Genomic DNA, 27,729 nt, shown 5'->3' with positions numbered 1-27,729 from the left:
AGTAAGACATAATTAAGCTGCTTTTCTTCACTTGTGAGCTGCTGGGGTCCTCACCTTTTCCATCAGCTGAAAGATTTGTTTTCTACAGAGTCACAGGAGAGCAGAGTCAGTGTGTGGGATGGTGGATTTAAGATTTGTGGCAGTTTCAGATGTGTTTTCTGCTTCTTGGTGCTTCAGAGTTAGAGCACTGCACTGTAATGTGCATAGCTCACTGCCTGGATACACACAGACAAAGCTAATGGGGGATACCAAGGCTGTGGAGAATATTTTTGGATGAAGCATGTGACAGTGGTCTTCTGGGTTTTGCAGGAGCTACCTCTCTGTCTCTGGGAGGACAGGGAAAGTAAATCTCAGGTGTGTTGGTGTCTATGGTTTGGGATCTGCTGATACCAGTCAGCCTCACCTCCATCCCTGGAAAGGTGATGGAATCACTTACCCATGGTGCAGTCTCTAGGTACATCTGGGATCATTTGGAGCAGCCAGCATGGTTTCACCAAGGGGAAAGCATATTTGACCAGCCTGATAGCCTTCTATGAAGACATGATCAGGTGGATAGATGATGATAGGGCAGTGGATGTGCTTTACCTTGATTTCAGTAAAGCATTTGACACCGTCTCCCATGGCATCCTCATGGCTGAACTGAGGAAGTGTGGTCAGGAGGATTGGGTAGTGAGGTGGATTGTGAGCTGAGTGAAGGAAAGAAGTCAGAGAGTTGTGGTCAATGGGACAGAGTCTGGCTGGAGGCCTGTATCTAGTGGAGTCCCTCAGGGGTCGGTACTGGGACCAGTACTATTCAGTATCTTTATCAAAGACTTGGCTGAGGGAGTGGAGTGTATCGACAGCAACTTGCTGACCACACAAAGCTGGGATGAGGGGCTGACACACCAAAAGACTGTGCTGCCATCCAGTGAGATCTGGGCAGGATGGAGAGTTGGGTGGGGAGAAATTTAATGAAATATAACAAGGGCAATTGTAGAGTCTGGCATCTGGGGAAGAACAACCCCAGGGACCAGTAAAGGTTGGGGGTGGACCTGTTGGAGAGCAGCACAGGGGAAAAGGACCTGGGGGACAGCAGGATGCCCATGACCAGCACTGTGCCCTCATGGGCAAGAAGGCTGATATACACCCCAGGATGCTTAGAAGGGGAGTGGTTAGTAGGTCAGGGGAGGGTCTCTTCCCCCTCTGCTTGGCCCTGGTGTGACTGCATCTCGAATATCATGTCCAGTTACACCCATACACAAGAAGGGTCAGAAGGAGACTCCAGGCAGGTCAGTCTGACCTCAGTCCCAGGGAAGATAATTGAGAGGGTCATCTTAGGAGCTGTCATGCAGCACATGTGTGATGGCCAGGGGATCAGGCCCAGTCAACATGGGTTTACAAAAGGCAGATCCTGTCAAACTGACCTGATCACCTCCTGTGACAAGGTGAGCCGCTGAATGGACAAGGGGAAGGCTGTGGATGTGTCTGCCTGGACTTCAGGAAAGCCTTTGACACGGTTTCTCACAGCATTCTGACTGAGAAACTGGCTGACACTGGTCTGGACAGAGGGACCCTCAGCTGGGTTAAAAACTGTCTGGATGGACGGGCCCAAAGGGTGGTGGTGAATGGAGCCAAATCCAGCTGAGGCCGGTCACGAGTGGCGTCCCCCTGGGCTCAGTCCTGGGTCCAGTTCTGTTCAACATCTTTATCAGTGACCTGGATGAAGGGATTGGATGCTCCCTCAGTCAGTTTGCAGATGACACTAAACTGGGAGGAAGTGTTGATCTGTCTGAGGGCAGGGAGGCTCTTCAGAGGGAGCTGGACAGGCTGGACCCATGGGCTGAGACCAACGGGATGAGGTTTAACAAGGCCAAGTGCAGAGTGCTGCACATGGGACAGAACAACCCCAGGCAGCGCTACAGGCTGGGGGAGACTGGCTGGAGAGCTGTCAGGCAGAGAAGGACCTGGGGGTGTTGGGTGGCTGCAGGCTGAATACGAGCCAGCAGTGTGCCCAGGCAGCCAGGAAAGCCAATGGCATCCTGGCTTGTGTCAGACACAGTGTGGCCAGTAGGGCTGGGGAGGGGATTGTGCCCCTGTACTGGGCACTGGTGAGGCTGCACCTCGAGTGCTGGGTCCAGTTTTGGGCTCCTCACCATCAGAAGGACATTGAGGTCCTGGAGCGAGTGCAGAGAAGGGCAACCAGGCTGGGGAAGGGGCTGGAGGGCAAATCCTGTGAGGAGCAGCTGAGGGAGCTGGGGGTGTTCAGCCTGGAGAAGAGGAGGCTGAGGGGAGACCTTCTCCCCACCTCCACTGCCCTGCCAGGAGGGTGCAGAGAGGTGGGCGATGGCCTCTTCAGCCAGGGGACAGGAGATGGGACAAGGGGCAATGGGCTCAAGCTGTGCCAGGGCAGGGTCAGAGCAGATGTGAGGGAAAAGTTCTTCCCTGGCAGAGTTGTGGGGCTGTGGCACAGGCTGCCCAGGGAGGGGCTGAGTCACCTTCCCTGGGTGTGTTTAAAAAAGGGTAGATGAGGTGCTCAGGGATGTGGTTTAGCTTAAGATGGGAATGGTTGGACTTGATGATCTTAAAGGTCTTTTCCAACCTTGTGATTCTGTGATTCTGTTCTGGGCCCCTCACTTCAAGAAGGACAGGGAACTACTTGAAAGAGTCCAGTGCAGGGCCACTGAGGTAATGGAATGGAACATCTTCCTTATGAGGACAGGCTGAGGGTCTCTTCATCCTGGAAAAGAGGAGGCTGAGGGGTGACCTCATCATTGTCCATAACTATGTAAATGATGAGTGTCAGGAGGATGGAGCCAGGCTCTTCTTGGTGATGTCAATGACAGGACAAGGGACAGTGCATGCAAGCTGCAGCATAGGAGGTTCCATGGAACACAAGGAAAGGTTTTGGCACTCTGAGGGTGACAGAACAAGGCCCTGGAGTCTCCACCTCTGGAGACATTCAAAACCCACCTGTACATGTTCTTTTGTGACCTAACCTAGGTGATCCTGCGCTCAGGAGGGTGTTGGACTAGATGACTTTTTGAGGTCACTTCCAACCCCTGACATTCAGTGATTCTGTGACCCAGAGAGTGCCCAGTTTCTTTACCAGACCATGAAGTCTCACAGGACCAAGTCAGTTCTCTCTAAAAAGGAAATTGTTGCAGGCACGAGCCATTCCCCAGGGAATGCTGGTGCCTTGCTGGTTCTGCCTGCAGCTTGCTTGGAGTTTGTCCTGCTTCAGGGCACATGACATGCTCTCCCTTTCCCTGGGATAAAACTGGCACCTAAACATGCAGAGCAGGGTCAAGATCTGGTGCCAATAAGCAAATTTGATGTATAGCATCGTGCCAGCAGCGTTACTTCAGAGATACTGAACATGTGAGAAGGACATTGAGTTGTCTGCTGGCTTTAATGTCTCTGGAGGGTGGTGGTTAATGTGGAGGGGTTTAGTCAGTGTAACCCTGATCTTTGGGAACTCTTTCAGGGCACTGGGTTTTTTCTTGGTGGTTTTTGTGGTTTTTTTTTTTTCTTTTTTGGCCCCTTATCTGCTGCCATCAATGGAGCTGTAAGTTGGGTACAGAGTAACTCCAAGGAAAAAGGAGTAGTACAGAGTGATAGTAAGGAGAAGCAATTGCCTTGAAGAAATGGTACTGCAGTTTAGGTGTTGTCTTTTGGATTTCTCTTCCAGAAGGCTGAACCCAGACCTTAGGCAACAGTGATCAAAACACAAACTTGGGATTCTGTAATTATTTATTAACTGGAAGGCTGGAAACTTGTCTAGATGTTATTCTTCCTGCTGTGCAGCCCCTCCAAGCTTGTTTCACTTCTCTGGAAGAAAGCAAACAGACCTGAGCTGCACAGGGGTGTTTATACCTGCATGCTCCTAATGGCCAGCAAAGTGGGAGCCAGGAGCTGGAGAGCAGCAGTGCTGTGTGCAGGCTGGCTGGCTTGTGAGAGGGTGAACTGCAGAGCAGATCTTGAGAGGGGTTTGGTGGTGATGATACCATGTCCTCTAGCAGTTGTCTTTATCAGGGAAAAACATGGAGAGGTGTTAGATGTTTGTCTTAAGTATTTCCTATTCACATGCAAGGCAGCTGTGGCAGTATTCACTGTATTAGATCTTGAGCTAGAGCCTAATTCTGAAGATCCATCAGTATGAGTTGTCACTGGGAAACAGATGATGCTGATGCTGCCTACATCCAAAGGGAGAAGAAAGTCTGTTGGTCAGCATTTCTCTGCAGGACTGCTCCTTAATTGATTTATTTTTTAATTGCTTTAATGTTCTTAATCTGTAAAGTAGTTTAGCTGGCTTGGGTGAGCTTTTCTTAGATGCAGAATTGCCTTTAGACAGTATCAGAATCCCAGACTGGTCTGGGTTGGAAGGGACCCCAAGGATCACAGAGCTCCAACCCCCCTGCCACAGGCAGGGACACCAACCTCGAGGCCCATCAGTAAACAAGGAAATTACTGCTGGTTTACACACTTAATGACCCCATGTGCCTTGACAAATTCAAATGTTCTCAAATAATTCTGTTTTGAAGACATTAAAACTAATAGTTGATGGTTTTGATAAATGTGGGCTTATTTTTTTTGTGCAGGTTTTTTAAGCCTCTTGGTTCCTGTGTTATTCTCTTAATGTCTGATGGATTTTGTAAGGCCAACAAGTGTGTGTGTGCTCAAGTCCTGTAATGGCTTGGCAGTGTGTTTGTTGAACTACAAGAATTAATGACATAGATTTTGATTTCTGTACCAGAGGGGCCAGATGAGCTGGTGAAGATGTAAGGTGGCTTGGGGTGTTTGCTACCAGACAGTGGCAAGAGTATCAAATAGACTCAGTGTTTATGTGGACAGACTGGGTATTTATGACCCTGTACATCATATGCTGGTGGTTTAGGATAAAATCATCCTGAATTTGGGCTTTTAATTTTGGTTTTTACATTGTTAATACAAGCCAAGTTTTCTTGAACACATGCAAGCAATTGTTGCTGGAGTTTTGACAAGGTGGGAATGGAGGCTGACTCTGCCTTTTTTCATGGCAGTTTAATTGGTACCCAGACTCTTTTGCTTTTGGGAGGTGTGTGTTTGCTTGGCTTTTTACTATTATTATTATTACATGTATTGTTTACTAATCTAATGAAAATTATGTTGGTATCTCACCTTTCTTTGGGATGGCAGAGCCAGTGAAGCTGATGGGAAAGTTTTTCAATTATCCCTTGCTTTGTTTGGAAACATTAAATTAATCCAAAGAACAATGCAGAAAGGTTTGAAGATACTGGTATCTTTAAAAGGATACATGACCCTAAAAGAGTTTGTTTTAATTGAGATCTGGGACAAGTAATTTTCTCCCCATCTTACAGTTAGGGTATTTGTCCAAAATAGCTGGCTTTCCTCACAGGCACTGAGGACACACTAATTCTTCAGGTCTGAAAGGGATGAGACAGAAACACGCCCCACTCCAGGAAGGCACCTACAGCCACCCTCCTGGCAGCACACACTTAGCAGCAGCTTTCTGCAGAGTGATTGCCATCACAGCAGCTTTCTAGACATGCATGCTTTCCAGTAGTTTTTATAGCAGTGGCAGGTTTAATCCAGCCATGAGCTCATCGTTCTTGGCTGGACTGTGGGAGTCCTGCTTACTGCAAGCTGCACATTGTTACTCTGCTGGGTCAACTGTAAAGTCACATTGGCAGGTAAAGTTTGGGCATAAAAGTTATATTACGTTATGTTATGTTCATAGCATCCCAGCATCTCCTGGGTGGGAAGGGACCCATAAGGATCATGGAGTCCCACTCCTGGCTCCACACAGGCCCAGCCAGGTCAGAGCTGGCACTGAGTCCATCGTCCAGACGCTTCTTGCCCTCAGCCCAGCTCGGAGCTGTGACCCCTTCCCTGGGGAGCCTGTGCCAGCACCTGACCCCCCTCTCAGCACAGAACCTTTTCCTCACACCCAGCCTAAACCTCCTGTGGCACAGCTTCATGCTGTTCCCTCGGGTTCTGTCACCAGTCCCCAGAGAGGTGTATTGTGGTGACCCTTATGCTCCTTTGCAAGTTCGTGTTCAGCGAGGTGCTGTGGAAACCAGACAAGGCTTTAAAGTGGGGAGCAGGTTAAAAGGTGCTGTGTAGCTGTTGGGGGTGACAGACAAGTCAAGAAGGAGGTGTGAAGGATGACCACATTTTCAGTTGTGATAGGGTTGTGGGGGGGTTGTTGCAGGTTACTGTTTTCTCTTGTGGTTAACAAGGTGTTAGAGGTTTACACAAGTTGGCCTGAACTTCACTGGTGAGAGGAAATGCAAGGAAACAAGAGAAGTTACTGGCAAGCTGAGGGCACTGATTTGTCTGTTCAGCATATGAAAAAGGACTTTTTCTGCTGTCAGTCCTTTTCTAACTGTTTTCATGTGAAACACCCTTTTACAGGTAACACCAATGAAATACCAGGTGGTTTTAAGAGAAGGGTGTTGGTATGAGAGGTTTTGGGCATTTTGGTCCTCCCTGAGGGTGAGGAGTTGATGTTGTGTAGGGAAGGCAGCACTCAGGGCTGAGCAGAGCTAACCCATCATGCTGACATCACATCCAAGCCATACAGGTCACAGCTGAGGCACGCTGGAGTAGTCTCACCAGGCTGTGCTTCATCAGTCTGAACAGCTCTCCAGAGGGCAGCTCTCCTGGTTATTAAAAGCAAGCTGTAAGAGCACATGTTGGCCTAATAGAGTTACAATTAGATGCTACCACAGCATCAGAAAAAGAAAACAGGTTCCAGTAATTACTGGATATTGTTGCTTTCTCCAATGGAGAAACTGGATCAGGAGACAAGAGAGGAGATACAAATGTCATCTCCTGAATTTCTGTAAGGCCTTTGGAACGGTCCCCCACAACATCCTTCTCTCTAAATTAGAGAGTTAGGGATTTGATGGGTGGACTGTTCAGTGGATACAAAATTGGCTGGATGGTTGCATGCAGAGGGGAATGGTGAATGGCTCCAAGTCCACATGGAAGATGGTGGCTCAAGGGGTCTGTGCTGGGACCAGTGCTGTTTCATGTCTTTATTAATGATATTGACAGTGGCATTGAGTGCACCCTCAGCAAGTTTACTGATGACACCAGCTGAGTGGTGAGGTTAATGTGCCAGAGGGATGGGATGCCATCCAGGGGGACCTAGACAGGCTGGAGAAGGGGACCCAGGTGAACCTCATGAGGTTCAACAAAGCCAAGTGCAGGGTCCAGCACCTGGGTCGGGACAACCCCTGTTACCCACACAGGCCAGGAGATGATGTGCTGGAAAGCAGCCCTGAGGAAAAGGACTTGGGGGGATTCATGGATGAGAAGTGGGACGTGAGCCACCCATGTGCATCTGCAGCCCAGAAGGCCAACCTCATCCTGGCTGCATCAAAAGAAGAGTGGCCAGCAGATGAGAGAGGGGGTTCTGCCCCTCTGCTCTGCTCTGGGGGACCTCACCTGCAGTGCTGTGTCCAGCTCTGGAGCCCTCAGCACAAAAAGGACATGAACCTGTTGGAATGTGTCCAGAGGAGGCCACAAAAATGATGAGAGGGGCTGGAGCACCTTTCCTATGAAGGCAGGCTGAGAGAGCTGGGCTGGTTCAGCCTGGAGAAGAGAAGGCTCCAGGACAACCTTACAGCCACCTTCCAGTCCCTGACAGGCGCCTGTAGGGAAGCTGGGGAAGAACTGTTCCCATGGGCATGGAGCAATAGGATGAAGGGTGATGGTTGTAAACTTGAAAAGGGGAGATGTAGGTTGGGTATTAGGAAAAAGCTCTTCAATATGAGGGTGTCAGATCACTGGCCCAGGTTGCCCAGAGAGGCAGCGGAGGCCCCATCCCTGGAGATATCCAAGGTCAGGCTTGCTGGGGCTCTGAGTGACATGATGTAGTGAAGATGTCCCTGCTACTGCATGGGGGTTGGACTAGATGGCCTTTGAAGGTCCTTTTCAACCCCACACATTCTATGGTTCTATTGATTTATTGTGAAATGAAGGTTAGAGAACTGTTTTACAACATGTCCCTTGAGAAACACCAATTGGATATCCCACTCTTTTGCAGAACCAAACTGAAGAACCATGAATATGAAACTCTGGATCAGTTGGAGGCTGATCTGAACCTGATGTTTGAAAATGCCAAGCGCTACAACGTTCCCAATTCTGCCATCTATAAAAGGGTATTGAAAATGCAGCAGGTTATGCAGGTAAGTGGAGTAGAACAACCAAAAGGCTACAACTTTACACCTCAATTTATATTTTTTCCAAACTAATGTTTAACCAGACCTGATTTTCTTGCCTATGGGGAAGTACAGCAATGAAGAGCACTGTAGTTTGATTTTTCTTCTTCAGCCCACCTGCTGCCTTCTGTGATTTCTTTTGGTCACTTTTGTTCCTTGCTGTGACTCTTAACCCAATTAAGTTATGAGCAAACTGCTGATGTGGTGTATTTTTAGGGTTTGTGGGTAATTGGAGGATGCTTAAACACTAAAGATTTCATTCAGTGTGCCAGCTGAGTGGTGTGGGCTGAAATGGGTTCCTCAAAAATGTGTCTGACAGTTAAAAAGAATTATACTACTACTTTGTGGCAGCCAACTTACATTAAAGAATGGTGGTTTGGTCTCAAAACTAGAGTTGCATCTTTTTTCATACATCTGATCTGTTCTGATGTTTAATATTGCTCTGGAAATGTCCAGAGGTGAGTTTGGCTTCAGGGATTCATTCTTTTTTTCAGGCAAAGAAGAAGGAGCTGGCTAGGAGAGATGACATTGAGGATGGGGACAGTATGATTTCTTCTGCTACATCTGATACTGGCAGCTCCAAAAGGAAAAGGTATGCACTTCAGGGGGTCCTGCAGATCACCACATGGCTACATCTTTCTTTGTTAAAGAGAAAATGGCACCACAGGGTTTTAGCATTTGTGTAAGGGTGGGTATTTCTGAGGCTTAACCTCACCAAGTGCTGGCTGCAGTTGATTCAGAACTGCTTGCTGACTAATTTTCCTTTTTGTGACTGTTGGTTGGCAGTTGTCAGCATAACTTCAGTTCAGAAAGTGGCATGAACACTGTAGTTGCCCTCAATTAGGTATTTTTTTCAGTTATTTATGGATTTTTATTTGGTTTGGGTTTTTTTTTTTGCCTGCTATGTCATTGGAACATTGGAAGTGAGGACAAGCACATGTATTATTTTCCTTTTTGTTCTTCTTTTCTTAAACTAACAGCAAAAAGAACATCCGGAAGCAGAGAATGAAGATCTTGTACAATGCAGTTCTGGAGGCTCGAGAACCTGGCACAGGCAGGCGGCTCTGTGACCTGTTCATGGTTAAGCCATCCAAGAAGGACTATCCAGACTATTATAAAATCATCTTGGAGCCAATGGACTTGAAAATGATAGAGCACAACATCCGCAATGATAAGTACGCAGGGGAGGAAGCGATGATCGACGACATGAAGCTCATGTTCCGCAACGCAAGGCACTACAACGAGGAAGGCTCCCAGGTACCCTTTGATTCTGCAGTCACACCTTCCCCTCTGTTCTTTTGCAGATGTAGGAGTTATGTCAGGATGGCTTAGCTTTGACTGTTACTGATTTATGGTAAATGTTTATTGAACTCTGGCTTTCTGATGGCGGTTTAAATTCTGTTTTCATCTATAGTTGTATAAATGTGGAGCACAACACACTCCTTGGCAAAGGTGAGGCCTATTTCTTGTTAGCTAAACCTGTCACTCCACTACAAAAAACGTCAGCTGAATGTTTCCTAGTAAGTTTTTTAAAAATAAGCTGGTTACTAAATTCTCATTGTTCATCTTCGGTTAATCCTGTGAAGGTATTTGCAGTGAACAGTCATCAGCAAGTGAATTGAAGCACAGAACCTCTAAGAAGTGATGTCTTAGTTGGGAGAGAAACCAGCTTTGTTTTCATGGAAGCAGAGAGCGTGGGAGATCAGACTAGAAGATGTGATCTGTTTAGTCTAGCAAAAAGAGCCTGAAAGGATTATAATTTTCACTTACAAATATATTGTTGGGTGGTGCTCTATTGTGGTATTTCTCAGCCAACAAGCATGATGTTGTGAAAGAGTGGTGGTAAGAAACCGACAGCTATTTTGAATGAGGAACTTGATCAGCTACTCTGCAGGCCTTTCTGATGAGGTTCATGGGGGTTGGATTTGAAGGGCCAGGAGGACAGCACTAGTCCTGTGTGCCTTGATAGAATCTCAGTAGTTCAAGCATAGCAGGTGAGGTTTTAGGAAGGTGAAGAAACAACTGCACCTTGCCATTTTTTAGTCTTTGGAACAGAAATGCAGCTTAACTGAATAAATTCATTTCTCCCCAGTTTAGATGGTGTTCATCAGTTCTGCTTACCTGCTGTCTATTGAAGGTGTACATTTGAGAAATCAGCCCAACTAATTTTTAATCAATTAGTTGGTTTTGTAGTCAGCTTTTTCAAACTAACATTTGAATGTTTCTTGGGGACTAGTTCTGAACTAGTCTAAACACAGTAAACCTTGTTCTGTTTTGGTTTTTTTTTTTTTGTTACTTTACTGATTAACAGGTATACAATGATGCTCACATGCTGGAAAAGATCCTGAAAGAAAAAAGGAAAGAACTTGGACCTCTAGCTGAAGATGATGATGTTGCATCCCCTAAACTAAAGCTAAGTAAGGCAACCTTGTATGCTGCTACACCTGGTTTTGACACTTAGGAAAACCCCACAATAGAGATTAACAGACCTTCCTTTCAGAAGACATGATCTGCAAGTTTTCACTGACATGCAAAGGAGAATTATATTTTCAAAATTATGACAGCAGGGATGTGTTTATATGTGCATATAATAAAATGGAGTTGTTCCATAGAGTGTTTTCTAAGAAAAGTAATGTAGAATGAAGAAGAGAAACTTGTGAATGGTTGGAATGACTTGTGTTTAGTCTTGATGTTTCCCAAATGTCGGCTGCTGCATTCTCTGTGCAGTAACACTTCACTAACACACTTGAGCAGTGCTTCTCAAACTGAGTAAAGCTCTTAATTTCCCTGCTTAGATGTCTTGGATTTCCCCAGAATGATAAAAGAAATGTGAGTTCTACTAGGAAAATTATTGAAGGCCATGAAATGCACAGAAGGGAAATTTCTATCAGTGTCTGTGCCTAGGGCTGTTGCCCATACAAACTATATTTGCTGCTACTCAGATTTTATGGCCCCTTAATATGTGTTCAGAATTTAGCTGAGAAGGATAACATGGCACAGAAAAGTCTTGAAGACAATAACTACACACAGTCCTCTTTGAGAACAGAAATGTGCAGCTCTTAGGTAAGGTACAGAATTCACAGGCAGAGACTATGCAGTACAGTAACAGAGATTCTGAATTAATCAAAGCTAATCTGCTTGATAATCCCATGGGAGGCTTTATTTTACATTTTACCTGTAATAATCCTTTCTGATTTAGCATAAACCTGGCATAAAGGAATCTAATAATGTGTAGTATGCTGAATGGTAGTGAGAGCAAAAACCCTGCCATAACTGGATTTTTAATGGCTGTAGAGGGACATTCATGCAGCATTAGGAAGGAGGTTTTAATGACATGAGGTAGGAAAAGATGTTTCCCATACTTCAGTCTGAAGAGACCTTTGCCAGCTGGACCACATAGAAACATGGGATTCTGGGTTTGCCAAAAATAACACTGAAAGAAGAATTCATACAAGTATGAAAAATGAAAAGCTGCAACTTTGAGTGGGCTCCCAGTTGGGAGTCTTCTGGCCAGAAGGCACCAGAAAGTGTCTCTTCGATAAGCAGTTCTTCAGGGGGAAGGAGAGGGACAAAGAAGTGTGCAAGCTCTGTTCTTGGGATGACTTTTCCTTGTTCATTTTTGTCTGTTTAGGTAGAAAAAGTGGCATTTCTCCTAAAAAATCGAAATACATGACTCCAATGCAGCAGAAATTGAATGAGGTGTATGAAGCAGTGAAGAACTACACGGACAAGCGAGGCAGGCGCCTGAGCGCCATCTTCTTGCGGCTGCCGTCGCGGTCGGAGCTTCCCGACTACTACGTGACCATTAAGAAGCCCGTTGACATGGAGAAGATCAGAAGTCATATGATGGCAAATAAATACCAGGATATCGATTCCATGGTAGAGGACTTCGTCATGATGTTCAATAACGCTTGTACATATAATGAGCCAGAGTCTTTGATTTATAAAGATGCTCTGGTCCTGCATAAAGTTTTGCTTGAAACTCGGAGAGAAATAGAAGGAGATGAGGATTCTCATGTGCCCAATGTCACTTTGCTAATTCAGGAACTTATCCATAACCTTTTTGTATCTGTTATGAGCCACCAGGATGATGAGGGAAGATGCTACAGTGACTCTTTAGCTGAGATTCCTGCTGTTGATCCCAATTTCCCAAATAAACCTCCTCTGACTTTTGATATTATCCGAAAAAATGTTGAAAATAATCGTTACAGAAGATTGGACTTGTTCCAGGAGAATATGTTTGAGGTACTGGAGAGGGCAAGGAGAATGAACAGGTGAGTGAAACCAGGTTTGTGCTTTCAAATTGAAAAAACAAAGAGGAGGAGCTGTTCACTAGCTGTTCAACAAGTGGATTGCTTTTTTTGAGCAATCAGTTGTATGAGTTATGGTAATACCATGCAAAAGCCATGAAAACTTGCAACTTCTAGCAGTGTGACTTGAGTTAGGTAGAGTGTGTGGGATGTACAAGTGAGATCCTTACTGTGAAGGGGAGGAGGTAAAAATGGTATTAAAGCACCTACTAACAGGAGTATGGGCCATTAAAATCAGTTGGTTTTGTTAATGTTACTACTTGAGTTTTCAGAAGTTGACAGCTTGTAGAGGTTCAGTGGTGTGTAGTTATTGTTGCAACCAGTTACCTTTGATTTTTCTGGTAGATCAGGACTGGTGTTTACAAAAATAAACTTCTAGATAAACTGTAGTACAGACAGTAGAGTAGCAGGTGGAACATAACTTGCCAGTGTCTGCTGCTGCTTGATAGGAGTAAGCACAGAAACCTGTTGGTAGAGCAAAGCTTTAGTTTTTGATAGGTATGTATTGAGGCCCCTGTTTGTGCAAACTGTGCTTCTGGCCTGCTGTGTGTGTCTTTGCATAGGACTGACTCAGAGATCTATGAGGATGCAGTTGAGCTTCAGCAGTTCTTCATTAAAATCCGAGACGAGCTGTGTAAGAACGGAGAGATCCTTCTGTCACCTGCCCTCAGCTATACCACCAAGCATCTGCACAACGATGTAGAGAAGGAAAAGAAGGAAAAGCTGCCCAAAGAAATTGAGGAGGATAAGCTCAAAAGAGAGGAGGAGAAGAGAGGTAGCTATGATGTGGGCTTTTTTCCTTTCATTAATTTAAATATTTTTCATGAGTTTTAAATGAGCATAAAATGCACTGAAACCATCCCTTCACCCTGGGAGTCAGAGGCAGGGGTGCAGCAGGGATCATGTGGTGCCTCTGCTCTCAGTGAAGGGTGAAGGCATTCATTCATTTGGCAGTCTTGGCTAAGGTGGAAATGTGGAATTACTAACATCTGCTTTTCCCTTCTTGAAATAAGAAGCTGAAAAGAGTGAAGATTCCTCTGGATCAGCTGGGCTGTCCAGCTTGCATCGGACCTACAGCCAGGATTGCAGCTTCAAGAACAGCATGTACCACGTAGGAGACTATGTGTATGTGGAGCCTGCTGAAGCCAACTTGCAGCCTCACATAGTCTGTATTGAGAGACTGTGGGAAGATTCAGCTGGTAAGGATGCCTTTGCTGTAGGAAAACAGTATGGTGAAGTTTCTTACTATTCTTTGCCATTTCAAATTTGGGCTTGTTCTGTGTAGAAACTATTTGCAGAAGTATCTGAGTACTTCTCTTGTTTCAAAGTTGCTTTGTTCCAAAGAAAATTACAAACATCAACTTCTCTGATCAACACACACTTTTTTTTTGGTTGTTTGTCTACCTACACACCCTCAAATTGTAAGAATCACAGAGAACAGGCTAAATGGGATGGGCTCCTTGTAATTTGGGTGCAGAAGAACACATGAGATTTTTGTGTGCTGAGAAATCCAAACCAAAATCAGACACATTAAATTGCAAATGAATTGCAAGTCTTCCACACAACAACTCAGTTTCAGAGCTTGCATTTGTGAGAGTTGACCTGAATTGTGCATTTCCTAGGCCAAATCAAGCCATAACAGTACTTTGTTTTTTCTCATTGGTGGCAGCAGGCACTTCTCCTAAGTATAAGGAGGGCTGGAGATACAGCAAGAGTATGGGATAAGCCTGCTGCACCCTAAGCAACCCTGCAAACTCCAGTTGCTGCCAACTCCAGTGGGATATAGAGGAGTTAGCCTTCTTGGTTGTGTTTTTTTTTTAAAGGGGTGGAACAGATGTATTACAAGACCAGATTAAAAAGACTGTGGCTCTTAAATTTGGAGTGGAGAAATGTAAGGCAGGATATAATTAAGGTTTGCAAAATCACAGAGTGGGTAGGTTAGGTGAATGCAGAAATACTGTTCCAGAAATGCAGCAATACTAAGAGTTAGAGGACACTGAATTGACAGGAATAATTTAGATAAAGCATGAGAAAGTGTTTGCCTTCTTTGTGCTTGTGGAGGCAGGATATATCAACAGGCTCAAAAATGGCTGAGGCACATCCACATACAACAGTGTAAAGTAAATAATAAAGAAAATAAGCAGCAAATAATAGTCAGGTGAAGAGAACAGCTCCTACACCCCTAATGCAGTGGCTGTAGGAGGGGTGGAATGCCTGGCCAAGGCTACCTGTGTTCGCCTGTCCTGTTCACTCACTGGATGCCGTGTGTCTGGGTACGTGGCCATTGGCCAGGGGGATGTTTCTTAGCTTTTGTCTGTGATGAAGGAAGTGGATAGTGCTTTTTATTTTGGCTCAGTCTGCAGGTTACAGTTTATGTTTGATTCAGAAAAATAGTATCCTTTTGTGACTTCTTTATACATTGATGTTAGTTTGAACTTGCCACAGTGTAACATGGGAGAAACAGTTCCTCAAGAACTTGAAACCATTTATTCCAGGTTCTTCAAATAACCAGGTGGTTGTTGTGTAGACTTTGAAGCCATTCAAAGCCTGAAAGTCAAGATTTCTGAATAAGCAAGTTTTGTTTGGCTGAGTTGGGGTTTACTGAGGAAAAACCAATTGGCAGGCTTGTGAAGCAGCACAGCTTTCCTGACCTGAGACCCTTAAGGAGCCTTGTCCTGTTTTAAAAGAGTTTACTCTCAACATTAATGACTACATAGCTGTTTGATTCATCAATCTATAGTTGGTTTTCCTTGCTCACTTATAATTTGCTGGTTTACATCTTTTTCTTTCTCCTTTCCCTCCTCTTTTTTCCTTAAAGGAGAGAAATGGCTCTACGGCTGCTGGTTTTATCGACCAAATGAAACCTTTCACCTTGCAACACGGAAATTCTTGGAGAAAGAAGTTTTCAAAAGTGACTATTACAACAAAGTTCCAGTTAGCAAAATTTTAGGCAAATGTGTGGTCATGTTTGTCAAGGTGAGGGATTCTTTGGACTAATTTGTTAAGCAAATAGTAAGTTCTCTCCTATTTTCTTAAAGAGCTGTAGGCATTTTAACATAGAGGCATTTTACTAATGCTTAAATAAACCAGGACTTGTTCCAGGGTATGGTTTGTATTCTTCATTTGCTCGATGAGATACTTAGTTCATCAGAGTGATGGTGTTTCCTGGTGCTTATTAGATAATTAACTGGTTTTTTTCAGAGCATGTGGTAGAGAAACTGCCAATAACTCCTTAAAGATTCCATGTTGGTTTAGGTTTGGTAAAGAGGAAAACTCGAGAGGAAAACTCGAGGGGCTTCCTGAGACAGAGAGGAAAACTTTCATCCTCTTGTGTTTGATTCCACACCATCCTTGTGCTGAGGATTTTTGTCTCATTTGCAGCATATCCTCTCAGCCAGTTTTTTGAAGGCAGTGTGTTTGGAACAAAGTGCTGCAGCTGCTGACAGCATGAATAGGTATCACAGGCACCTGTCAATGAGTGTGGATCTTACACGTATTTGCATTTAATGTTTAATATAAATGGAAGAACTCAGCAGAAACTCTTTATTAGTCTATAGTGGTTTTGATAGAAACAAATTAACAGGAAGCACGAGAAGGAGTTCATTGGGCTCCATCAGCAGAGGGGTGGCAGCTGGGACAGGGAGGGGATTGTCCCTCTCTGCTCTGCCCTCGGGAGGCCCCAGCTGGAGTCCTGTGTCCAGATCTGGGGCCCCAGTACAAGAAAGATGTGGGACTGTTGGAGAGGGGTCAGAGGAGCCACAGAGATGATCAGAGGGCTGGAGCAGCTCCCCTACGAAGAGAGGCTGAGGGAGCTGGGCTGGGTCAGCCTGGAGAAGAGAAGGCTGTGGGGGGACCTCATTGCAGCCTCCCAGTCCCTGAAGGGAGCAGAGGAACAGGAGGGGAATCAGCTTGTTAAAAGGGTAGATAATGGCAGGACAAGGGGGATGGATTAAAGCTAAAGGAGAGAAGGTTTAAATTAGATATTAGGGGGAAGTTCTTTCCAGAGAGAGTAGTGAGGGGCTGGAACAGGCTGCCCAGAGAGGTGGTGGGTGTCCCATCCCTGGGAGTGTTCAAGGCCAGGTTGGATGGGGCCCTGGGCAACCTTGTGTAGCTCCAGGCCTGGAGGTTGGTGTCCCCCCCTGTGGCAGGGGGGTTGGAGCTCTGTGATCCTTGGGGTCCTGTCCAACCCAGACCAGTCTGTGATTCTGTGACTCTATGGTTGTGTGTCTGTGGGGGATGTGTGTGTGTTCCTGAAATGTGTAATTTATTTTTTTTTTTCTTCAATCTGCAGGAATACTTTAAATTGTGTCCAGAGAACTTCAGAGATGAGGATGTCTATGTCTGTGAGTCACGTTACTCAGCGAAGACGAAATCTTTTAAAAAGATTAAGCTGTGGACTATGCCTGTCAGCTCTGTGAGATTTGTCCCACGAGATGTTCCCCTGCCTGTGGTCCGTGTTGCTTCAGTATTTGCTAATACAGACAAAGTAGATGAGGATAAACATGCTGAAGCATTGGAGGACAGCAAAGTGGGAGATAGCATCCTTCATCTTGAAAAGGTATGTAAGATAACAAGTGGATCATTGATTATGTTGGACAGATAAAGACTTCCCAATGTGAGCCCTTAGAGCTTCAGTTTTGTAGCATCCAAACACAATAAAATATAAGCAAGTACAAGGACTGTATTCAATTATTAGATGTATTTGCAATTAAATACAAACAAAATAGAAATAGGCTAAACAGAAAATAAACTGTGTACATGTTTCCTAGATTCTAGGTATAGTTTTTGTGATCATGTGAAGGGGTTTGGTTGATATTTTTTTTATCACTTCAGAAAAGAAAATGCCACTGTTACTGTAAAGCTTGCCTAAAGAATCAGGAGAACTAAAAGCCTGATTTTAGTTCATGGCAATGCTGAAATGCCTTATTAGATAGCATCTGTCCAGTTCTGGGCTTCCTGGTATAAAAAAGACAGGGATCTCCTGGAAAGAGTCCAGAGGAGGCTACGGAGATGATGAAGGGCCTGGAGCATCTCCCCTGTGAGGAAAGGCTGAGTGAGCTGGGGCTGTTCAGCCTGGAGAAAAGAAGACTAAGGGGGGACCTTATGAATGTTTAGCAATATCTGAAGTATGGGATGCAGGGGAAATGGGCAGCCCCTTTTCAGTGTCTGTGGAGACAGGACAAGGGCAATGGCTGCAAGTTGGAGCATAGGAAGTTCCACAGCAACATGGGGAAGAACTTTTCCCCAGTGAGGGTGAGGGAGCCCTGGGACAGGCTGCCCAGGGGGTGTGGAGTCTCCATCTCTGGAGAGATTCCAGCCCCGTCTGGACGCCGCCCTGTGCAATATGAGCTGGGGAGCTGCTTTGGCTGGGGGTTGGACCCCATGGGCTCTCCAGGTCCCTTCCAACCCCTGTGATTCTGTGATCCTGTGATTGCAGTGTACTAGCAGCTAGGCAGCAGTACATACACAATATTCTGTTGTTTGTGACCTGTTTATGGTGAATAACTGAGGGGTTTGTCCTTGAAATGCCTAAGAACATTTCTGCCCAACCTACTGGGTAAAATGGTTCATTTTTAGTAAGGATCATAAAAGATATTTGAATAAATGTATTAAATCAAAGTACATCTATCTAATATAAACTTAGAGCCATGAAAAAATAAACTGAGAGTCATAAAATAAATCCACTTCACACCGAGTTCTCTAAGACAACCTCAGGACAGAATAGCCACCACACTCACCGTGTCAGCTTTTATCTGACACACACTGTATAGTATTTATTATGGTATTTATTTGCATCTTTACAAAAGAAGAAATTGCTTCTACCAAGAGAATGAAAACTTAGAGGGACTTTTCCATCCACACCATGGGGAGATAGCCTGTGTTTTCATTGGCTTTCTGAAATCCTACACTAAATGGTCAGCTTGAGGTGCAATGTGAATTTTGACTAAAAAGTAGGAAATTAAATAGGGCAAATGGTGTAAATTTGCAAGTAATAGATGGAGTGTTTGTGTTACTGTATTTGACAGCGGAATGATTAAATTCCTGGCTGTGTTAACTTGGCCATAGACTCCATTCTTGCTTCTTCAGAACCTTGTGCTTTAAAACAAACCATCAAAATAAGCTGACAAGGCTTGGTTTGGCCAGTTAACTGTGAAGCAATTCTGGCAAAATGACAGCTTTGGGAACTAAGAAAGCCTGTGACATGCATGGATGGTATCTCTGGGTTTGCTATTTAATTGTTCAATTTCAAGGCCCCTCACTTTAGCATATACAGCTCTGTTTAGTGTTCACCTCTTATTGCTAACAGAAAGATAAAGCCTTTTACTTGCACCTGGCATCTTTGTGTTTATGTGTCTGGTTTTCCCTCTTCCACAACTTTCTACGTGCATCATCTTCTGCAGGACAAAGAAGATGTTCCAGTAGAAATGTCCAATGGAGAACCTGGTTGCCATTACTTTGAACAGCTCTGCTACAATGATATGTGGCTTAAGGTTGGGGACTGTGTCTTCATAAAATCCCATGGGCTGGTGCGACCTCGGGTAGGAAGGTAGGGGTGACTTCTTCATTTGCACTTTGTGTCTATAAGAATAACTTGGAAAACCATACCCACTTGTCCCACTCTGCTCTGCACTGGTGCAGCCTCCCCTTGAGCACTGGGGGCAGTTTTGGGCACCACAGGACAAGAGGGACACAAAACAATCGGAGGGTGTCCAGAGGAGGAGAACGAGGGTGGGGAAGGGTCTGGAGGGGGAAGTGTTAGGAGAAGAGGCTGAAGTCCCTGGGTTTGTCCAGCCTGGAGAAGAGGAGGCTGAGGGGAGACCTCATGGGGTCTGTGGCTTCCTGATGAGGGGGAATGAAAGGGCAGCACTGATCTCTCTTTGGGGACCAGGGATAGAGGTCCCCAAAGATAGAGGGAATGGTGTGAAGCTATGCCAGAGGAGGTTTAGGCTGGATGTTAGGAAGAGGTTCTGTGCTGAGAGGGGGGTCAGGTGCTAACACAGGCTCCCCAGGGAAGGGGTCACAGCTCTGAGCTGGGCTGAGGGCAAGAAGCATCTGGACGATGGACTCAGTCCCATGCTCTGACCTGGCTGGGTCTGTGTGGAGCCAGGAGTTGGGACTCCATGGTCCTTATGGGTCCCTTCCCACTCAGGAGATGCTGGGATGCTATGAATCTATGAAAACACAGGCTCATTGGAAAAAGTATAAAAGAAGATGGGAAACAAATCTTCTGAATTAAGTGAAATGTTTCAAGCTCTTAATAGATTGAGGTAGAAGTTTAGCTGCCTGATAACGAGATTAATCTGTTGTACAGTTGGAACAGTCTGTTCTTCTGTACTCATTTTTTACTGACAGTCTTCCTGAACTGCCTGGTGTATCCAGCTGCCTCATTTAGGAGGGATGGCCTTTTGTTCATCTCAATGGTGTGGATTTCTTTCCAGGATTGAGAAGATGTGGGTGCGAGATGGAGCTGCATATTTCTTTGGCCCAATCTTTATACATCCTGAAGAAACTGAACATGAGCCAACTAAAATGTTCTACAAGAAGGAAGTGTTTTTGAGTAACTTGGAGGAGACCTGTCCAATGACTTGCATTTTGGGTAACTATTAACAACTTTAAATCCAGTGGACACCCTCTTTCTTTATCTATACAACCTGGAGTGACTTATAGCTGTAGGATTGACTCCAAATGTGTTTTCTTCACATTGGGTGAACTACAGGTCTTTGGGACCTGTAGTGACAGTTTTCACTATAAGGAAGCTTTTATGCAGCATGAGAATTACATGTATGATGTCAAAGTGAACATTGTCTGCAGCCAGAGAACAGAAGACTCCTTTACTCTCACTTGTTAATAGCATTATTCCAGTGTGTGCTAGCTGGCAAATCGGTCCAGAGGGAGACTGAGATCTGGTTTGTTGCATAAGATGATGACTGTGTACTTGGTTTTGTAGTTATGATGCTGTTCTAAAGATAGTTAACTGACTAGTCACCGGGGAGGGGGTGTTAATTTGCAGGTTTTCTTGTACTTTTAAGGCAGCTTTTTGGATTCTTTTTAGTTAGTGTAGGTTTCTCCTGAGTGGCATTATTTAATAGGGTTTTCAATCTGTGTATTTCCCATAGTTGGGCCTAATACTGTGAATCTTCCAGACTTACAGGACGGGCAAAAACTTGAGTTTCCACACTTTTTTGTAAAACATCTGCAAGCATGTCTCCCTGCTTATGCAGCTCTTTCATCTCCACAGGCAAGTGTGCAGTTCTGTCCTTCAAAGACTTCCTCTCCTGCAGACCAACAGAAATCTCTGAGAACGATGTGTTCCTTTGTGAGAGCCGCTACAATGAGAGTGATAAACAGATGAAGAAATTCAAAGGACTCAAGAGGTTTTCACTCTCTGCAAAAGTTGTAGATGATGAAATATATTATTTCAGGTAAAAGCATGATGAGAATGTGTTCTGTACGCTCTTCTGTATTGTGGTGGGCTGAGCCTGTCTGGCAGCTACGTGCCCACCCAGCCACTCACTTGTTCCACACAGTGGGGTGGGGGAGAGAATTGAAAGGGCAAAAGCCAGAAAAACTCCTGGATCAAGACAGCCACAGTTTAGGAAGTGAAACAAAGCTGCACATGCAAGCAAAGCAAAAGCAGGAATCACTACTTGATGGACAGGAAGGTGTTTGGGTGTTTCCTGGAAACAGGACCTCTGCGTGCGCGATAGTTCCTCAGACAGGCAAGTGCTGTAACCACCAGTGTCCCCTCCTCCCCCTGCTGTCCCAGCAGTTACACTGTGCACAGTGACAGATGGTATGAAATATCCCTTTGGTCAGTGGGGTCAGCTCTCCTGGTTCCCTCCCTGCACAGCTTCTTGCCCACCTTCCTTGCTGGGGAGCAAAGTGGGAAGAAGAAAAGGCCTTGGCCGTGTACCAGCACTGGTCAGCAATAGCTACAACACCAATGTGCTGTCAGCACTGCTGGGGTCACAAATCCAAACTATGGCACCATAAGGGCTGCTGTGCAGAAAAACCAACTCCATCCCTCCCACACTTGGCACAGACATAAAAGTCATAGTTGTAGGAGAAGATGAATTTTGACTAATGATGCTTTTGGAAAGAAGTCAGGAGAACATCAGTCCTTTATATGGTGGATGGGTTTTTTTTTCCTTCTGACACTAAAAGTCATTAAATTATCAGACTTACAAATTCTTGTAGATATTGTTAAAATACTTAGCCCTCATTATGGGTAACAATTAGCTTTCTGATTGGTGAACATTGGTATTAATAAAAATAGTAAGTTCTAGCTAAAGTAAAACGTAATATCTAAGGAAGACATTGTGTTAACTGCCTTCTGTTGCAGAAATGTAGTATTTGCTGCATTGACATCCCCTTCTAACTCAAAAAATAAGTAAACCAAAAATCCTTCAGGTGACTGAAATGGAACACTGGCCATAGATGCTGATGATTTCTGCTCAGTGTTCTGAAAGGAAGGAACATCCTCAGATGTTCCCATGTTGTTCATTGATAATGGAAGAAAAGTAGTGGTGTGCTCCAAGTGTATTCTTACCTACTTGTTGTCTCTCTCCCCCACCTTTCAGAAAACCTATAGTTCCTCAGAAGGAACCGTCTCCACTACTGGAAAAGAAGATTCAGCAGCTAGAAGCAAAATTTGCTGAGTTGGAAGGAGGCGATGAGGACATGGAAGAGATGGGTGAAGAGGAAGGGGACATGACTGAAACACCTTCTATGCCTCAGCTTCAGACCCCGTTAGCTAGTGAATTGGATATAATGCCTTATACTCCACAACAGGTAAGGATCTTCCTTCAGAAACCTTTAAACCTTCAGATTCCATGTGCTCTCCTCAACCACAATACACACACCAGCAGTGACATTTCATCATAGACATGGAAGAGATTTACACATCAGTTTACCAGCCTATGGAATGAATGATGTGGAGTGGTTTTGGCATATCCAGTGTGATAACCAGGTGGTGATATTTAAATCCATGAAGATACTGTCAAAGGAATTAATTCAATTAAGGACAGTCTAGGGTTCCTTTTTGTGTATGTTAATATTACTCTCTAATTAGTAGGTTTTGTTTAGAAATTTCAGGACCTTACACTAAATATAAAGTTGGAGTGTAAGGATTTAGTTGTAATTCTCAATTTGCCCAATGCCCATTTTCAAGGTTTTCTTAAATTTTAAACAAACTCCACCATCTCCTTGCTATGGTTTTGCTACATGCTTAGAAAATTCTGTGTATCAGCCTAAAAGGGACCAAAAAATCTTCTTTAATGCTGAGTTCCCATTCTTACTTGGAATTATGAACTTGTTAAAAAGTTAGAAGCACTAGACGGCCTAGAAGTTTTAATATTAGTTCCCTGATAGATGGATGGGATGTAAATGAGGAATTGTGTGTGGTTATACACCACTCCAGTGCAGCCTGGGGCATTGCTGCTGCTGGAATGGGGCACTGCTGATCCCCTGCCCCTCTTGCTGCCTGTCTTACAGAAGTTGTAGTTCTGTAGCTTGGGATTGAAGCAGGATGAGGAGCTGCTTTAACTGGAAATTAACCCAACCAAAAAACTTTGTTGCAAGTGGATTGAACCCTTTGTAAAATCATAGAATGTGTGGGGTTGGAAAGGACCTTCAAAGGCCATCAAGTCCAACCCCCATGCAGTAGCAGGGACATCTTCACTACATCAGGTCACTCAGAGCCCCAGCAAGCCTGACCTTGGATATCTCCAGGGATGGGGCCTCTGCTGCCTCTCTGGGCAACCTGGGCCAGTGATCTGACACCCTCATATTGAAAAGCTTTTTCCTAATACCCAACCTACATCTCCCCTTTTCAAGTTTACAACAATCACCCTTCATCCTATTGCTCCATGCCCATGGGAACAGTTCTTCTAAAGCTTCCCTACAGGCGCCTGTCAGGGACTGGAAGGCAGCTGTAAGGTTGTCCTGGAGCCTTCTCTTCTCCAGGCTGAACCAGCCCAGCTCTCTCAGCCTGCCTTCATAGGAAAGGTGCTCCAGCACCTCTCATCATTTTTGTGGCCTCCTCTGGACACACTCCAACAGGTCCATGTCCTTCTTGTGCTGAGGGCTCCAGAGCTGGACACAGCACTGCAGGTGAGGTCCCCCAGAGCAGAGCAGAGGGGCAGAACCCCCTCTCTCATCTGCTGGCCACTCTTCTTTTGATGCAGCCAGGATGGGGTTGGCCTTCTGGGCTGCAGATGCACATGGGTGGCTCACGTCCCACTTCTCATCCGTGAATCCCCCCAAGTCCTTTTCCTCAGGGCTGCTTTCCAGCACATCATCTCCTGGCGTGTGTGGGTAACAGGGGTTGTCACGACCCAGGTGCAGGACCCTGCACTTGGCTTTGTTGAACCTCATGAAGTTCACCTGGGTCCCCTTCTCCAGCCTGTCTAGGTCCCCCTGGATGGCATCCCATCCCTCTGGCACATTAACCTCACCACTCAGCTGGTGTCATCAGTAAACTTGCTGAGGGTGCACTCAATGCCACTGTCAATATCATTAATAAAGACATGAAACAGCACTGGGCCCAGTACAGACCCTTGGGGAACTCCACCTGGCACCATCTCACTGTCTCATCACATCGCTGCATCCAAGGCCAGCGTTAAAGAGGCAATGGGAATGACCTGCTGGGAACCCTTTTGTAACCTGTCATATGCATTTCTGTGGCACTGCACTGACTGTGACGTGTCAGCCTCATTGGTAGTTGAAGGATGGATGTGACCCCTGGATAGAAGCAACTGTCTTTGGCTGTGGGGTGAAAGAGTCAATGAAAAGAAAGCTTTAGCTTGGTGTGCTTGTGATTTTTGCCATGTGGGCAGACCACCATGTGCAAGGTTGGCTCACTGCTCTGGTTTTAACATGCTGAATTTAATAAGCATCATGAAAAACTCTTTCAGAACATTACAGGTAGGAAGCCTGTTACCAGCTTTAACCATCAAATTCAACATTTTAGGAAGGGGAAGGCAACTTTTTATAAATCAGAATATTGCCATTGATAAGCCTGGTAGCTGCTGGTAGCAATTTAAATAGGGGTCATTGGAGAGTAGAGATGTCTTCAGACTGCTTTCTGCAGCATTCACTGTCTTTTAATCTCGTTTTCTGTCTTTCTACAACCCTGTGTTATGCTCAGATCCCCTTGAGAAGTTTTCTTTCAATACTAATATATGATACCTCTTTCAAAAGCCAGGTTGATAGTTGCATATTTCTTTTTGTTTCTAATGGGACAATGTCCCAGAGTTTCCAGGATAACTGGTGGAAAGTCAGGCTCAGGGGACACATCCACCTTTAAACTGAGGGCAAGAGACATGTTCATGTTCTCTCAAACATTCTCTACAACTGAATGTGCAGTTACCTGACTCAAATAGAAAAGATTCTGTTCTTTTAAAAACGGTTGGTTTGGGATGTTAAAAACCAAATTCAGAACTCTCAGCTTCTCCAAAGTCCTGTTTGCCCTTCCAAGCTGATGGGTAGATGGGTTACCGAAACTGTTCCAAGTGCTCTAAAGGTAAAAGCAGCTGATAACCTGTAGCTATTGCTGTGCAGGAGGCCAGCTGTGGGGGTGCAGAGGCTCAGGGGGAAATGGGGAAGCATTGCCCTAAAATCCACAATGGCAAATAAAATGTTTTATTCCACTTGTATTGGGAAAGTTTCTGACCAGCTTCATGGGGGAATTCCAAATGGAATCCAACTCCTTGTATGCTCTTCTGGCCTTCCAGGAGTTGCTACTCAGTCTTTCTTAGTCCTTTCATTCAGTGAGTTTAGCTGATAGCGAGCATTCTGTGTTGTCTTACTGTCTTATAAAGGTGTGGAAGGCTCAAAAAGCAACAGAACATTGTGGTTTGGGTTTTTCTTTTGCCTCTGTACTCTCACCAGTTGTACATATGCTCTCGTTGTGCTTCAGTAGATGAAGTCTCTCTTTAGGGGTTGTAAGATCTGTTGGTCCTTGTGCAAATATGTTCAGGAAATACAAGGCTGTTTTAAAATGCTAAGTACTGTTTCTTACAGCTCTGAATTTTGTATGTCAAGAAAGCTTCTCTTTTGTACACAGTCCACTCCCAAGTCTGTTAAGGGCAGCACCAAGAAGGAGGGATCAAAAAGGAAGATAAACATGAGTGGGTACATCTTATTTAGCAGCGAGATGAGAGCTGTGATTAAAGCTCAGCACCCAGACTACTCCTTTGGAGAGCTCAGCAGGCTTGTAGGAACTGAATGGAGAAACTTGGAAGCAACAAAGAAAGCAGAATATGAAGGTAAATAAAACCTAAGATGCTAAACTCTTTTCTGCCTCCTTTTCTTTCTCAATGCCTTTGTTACTGTTATTCAGATGACAGGTTTAATAAAAGAAGATATTTGTGTTTGTGTTCTGGGTGTACCTTAAAGAGAAGTTCATATTGAGAGATGACTGAAGAGGAGCAGAAAGTATGTTTAAGTTATGTAATGCACAACTGATAATTTAAGTGTCTGTGCCAGAAATAACCAAATGAACAAAGGCCAAAAGAATGGGGAGAGCTTAGAAGTAAAGGGGCATGAAGTCCCCGGGCTGGAAGTCAGTTGGAAAAATGGTTTGTCAAAGTTTCCTTAAAAGAGGACTGGGGGAATTTTGGATGAGAAGCCCTTCAGAGCTGTAGCACCAGGTAAGAAGGTTTACAGGGGACCGGTAAAAGGTTCTTCCATCAGCAGTGCTTAGTACATCAGCTTACTTCCTAAAAAGCTTTGGTAGAATAACATTAAGGCTACAGAATCTGTTAGGCTGTAAACATGACCTGTTGTTCAGTCTGTGTATTTATCAACTGCTGCAAATGATTTTGTTGAGAGATTCATGCCCTGAAGTAAGCCCAGGAATATTTCACAGGCATGAGATACTTTAGACCTTTCTCTCTTTCTTTCTTCCTTTCCTACTGATACTGGTCATTGTGTTTCAACTTTATTTGATTAAAATGAAACACAGTTGATCCTTAACAGCAGGCCCTTACCCAGGCCAAATAAGGCTTAACACCCATAGTTACTACTCTTGCTAATAATGTGCCGACACTTCCAATATAAAACCCATTTTTAATCAACTGTTGCAGTTTTATTGGGAGCAAATACCACTCTGGGTAGGAAAGCTTCAGCACCCTCAAAAGTCGTTGTCCAATTAAGTTACAACTTTGCTTTTTTTAAAATGAGATTTGAGAAGTTTTCTGCATACTCATAACTTAAATGCAGCTTTATTCTTCAAACCAGAAGCCTGCATGCTGTTACTTTCTGCCCTCAGCTCTCTCAGTCTTTTCCAAATTTGCAGTAGTACCTCTTTGCAACTCTGGAGAGTAACAGAGCCCCACTTGGCTGTGCTGCGAGGGGAAATGGTAATGCTCTTCCTTCCTGCGAGTACTGTGGCCTTACTTTGTTCTGTTGCAGTTTCTTTTTACACCCTTCTAGGTGCACGTGGTGTCTTTCTACTGATGGGTCTCCCCCTTAGAGCCTAGTTCTTAAGCAGCAGGATGGTTAGCATGTCATCGCTTCCCCTCTTAGAGCAGCTTGATGCCTTGCCCTTCCGCAGGGAAGCGTAGCTGCGGCGGGCCGGTCGCAGCAGTGCCTGGCCCCTGTGGTAGCCATTGCCTCAGTGCTCCCACTTTAATCCTCTTTCTCACTTAACATTTCCCAATGTTTTTGTGCTTTGGGTTACAGTCTCACTGGCTTGGTGTCTGCCCAGAATTAGACTTACTTTGTATTTGGTTTTGAGGGGTTGGGATGGGGTTACAAAGCATCCACATTGTGTTTGTTTACCACGTGTGGAGGGAGAGAAGCTCCTTGCATGCCACTGCGACCTGTACATGCTCTCTAGAGCGGATGTGCACCTGGGAACAGGTGTGGTTTGACACCCCAGTGAAACAGTGCCTGTCCTGGTGAAAATTACTTGGCATTTTAGATCCATTTTGACCCTCTGAAAATGTGATTTGATGTATGTGCAGGGTAATACTGGGGGTTTTTAGCAATAATTGAGGAAAGAACAGGCTGTGTTGGACACGCCGGCGTGGTGAACTGCACTGGGAACAGTCCTCAAAATACAGTAAGGTAACACATGGGATGGAGGCAGAGGCCTGGGTTAAGGAAAAGCTCTGTTCAAAGCAGGAGGTTTCTTTCCTGGCTTTTGAGGTGTTGTCTGAATGATCTCAAGTCCTGGCCTAACCGATTTGGGTTTAGTATTGAGTATT

General features: G+C 44.8%; 1 protein-coding gene across 20 annotated transcripts in view; it reads left to right on the top strand.

Annotated features, from left to right (window-relative positions):
• The window catches only part of PBRM1 (polybromo 1), a gene marked incomplete at its 5' end in the record, with an annotated part of 65,022 nt that overhangs the window by 26,164 nt on the left and 11,129 nt on the right, over positions 1-27,729 (top strand). For 11 of the 20 annotated variants that reach the window (XM_084269446.1, XM_084269445.1, XM_084269455.1 and 8 more), the window contains 14 exons: positions 8,033-8,174; positions 8,702-8,799; positions 9,188-9,464; positions 10,519-10,624; positions 11,839-12,481; positions 13,081-13,292; positions 13,531-13,716; positions 15,336-15,493; positions 16,809-17,075; positions 18,919-19,064; positions 19,957-20,114; positions 20,757-20,940; positions 22,099-22,309; positions 25,584-25,785. In XM_084269446.1, coding sequence (XP_084125572.1) covers positions 8,033-8,174; positions 8,702-8,799; positions 9,188-9,464; positions 10,519-10,624; positions 11,839-12,481; positions 13,081-13,292; positions 13,531-13,716; positions 15,336-15,493; positions 16,809-17,075; positions 18,919-19,064; positions 19,957-20,114; positions 20,757-20,940; positions 22,099-22,309; positions 25,584-25,785 — 2,990 coding nt within the window. Of the gene's footprint in view, positions 1-8,032; positions 8,175-8,701; positions 8,851-9,187; positions 9,465-10,518; positions 10,625-11,838; positions 12,482-13,080; positions 13,293-13,530; positions 13,734-15,335; positions 15,494-16,808; positions 17,076-18,918; positions 19,065-19,956; positions 20,115-20,756; positions 20,941-22,098; positions 22,310-25,583; positions 25,786-27,729 lie in introns of all 20 variants that reach the window. The other 9 variants (XM_084269450.1, XM_084269442.1, XM_084269459.1 and 6 more) reach the window with 5 other exon arrangements.

This window comes from Gallinula chloropus, assembly GCF_964237585.1.
Source record: "Gallinula chloropus genome assembly, chromosome: 12".
Taxonomy (NCBI): Eukaryota; Metazoa; Chordata; class Aves; order Gruiformes; family Rallidae; genus Gallinula; species Gallinula chloropus.
The sequence above is the reverse complement of the archived record's forward strand: the minus strand, read 5'-3'. Positions and strand labels throughout refer to the sequence as shown.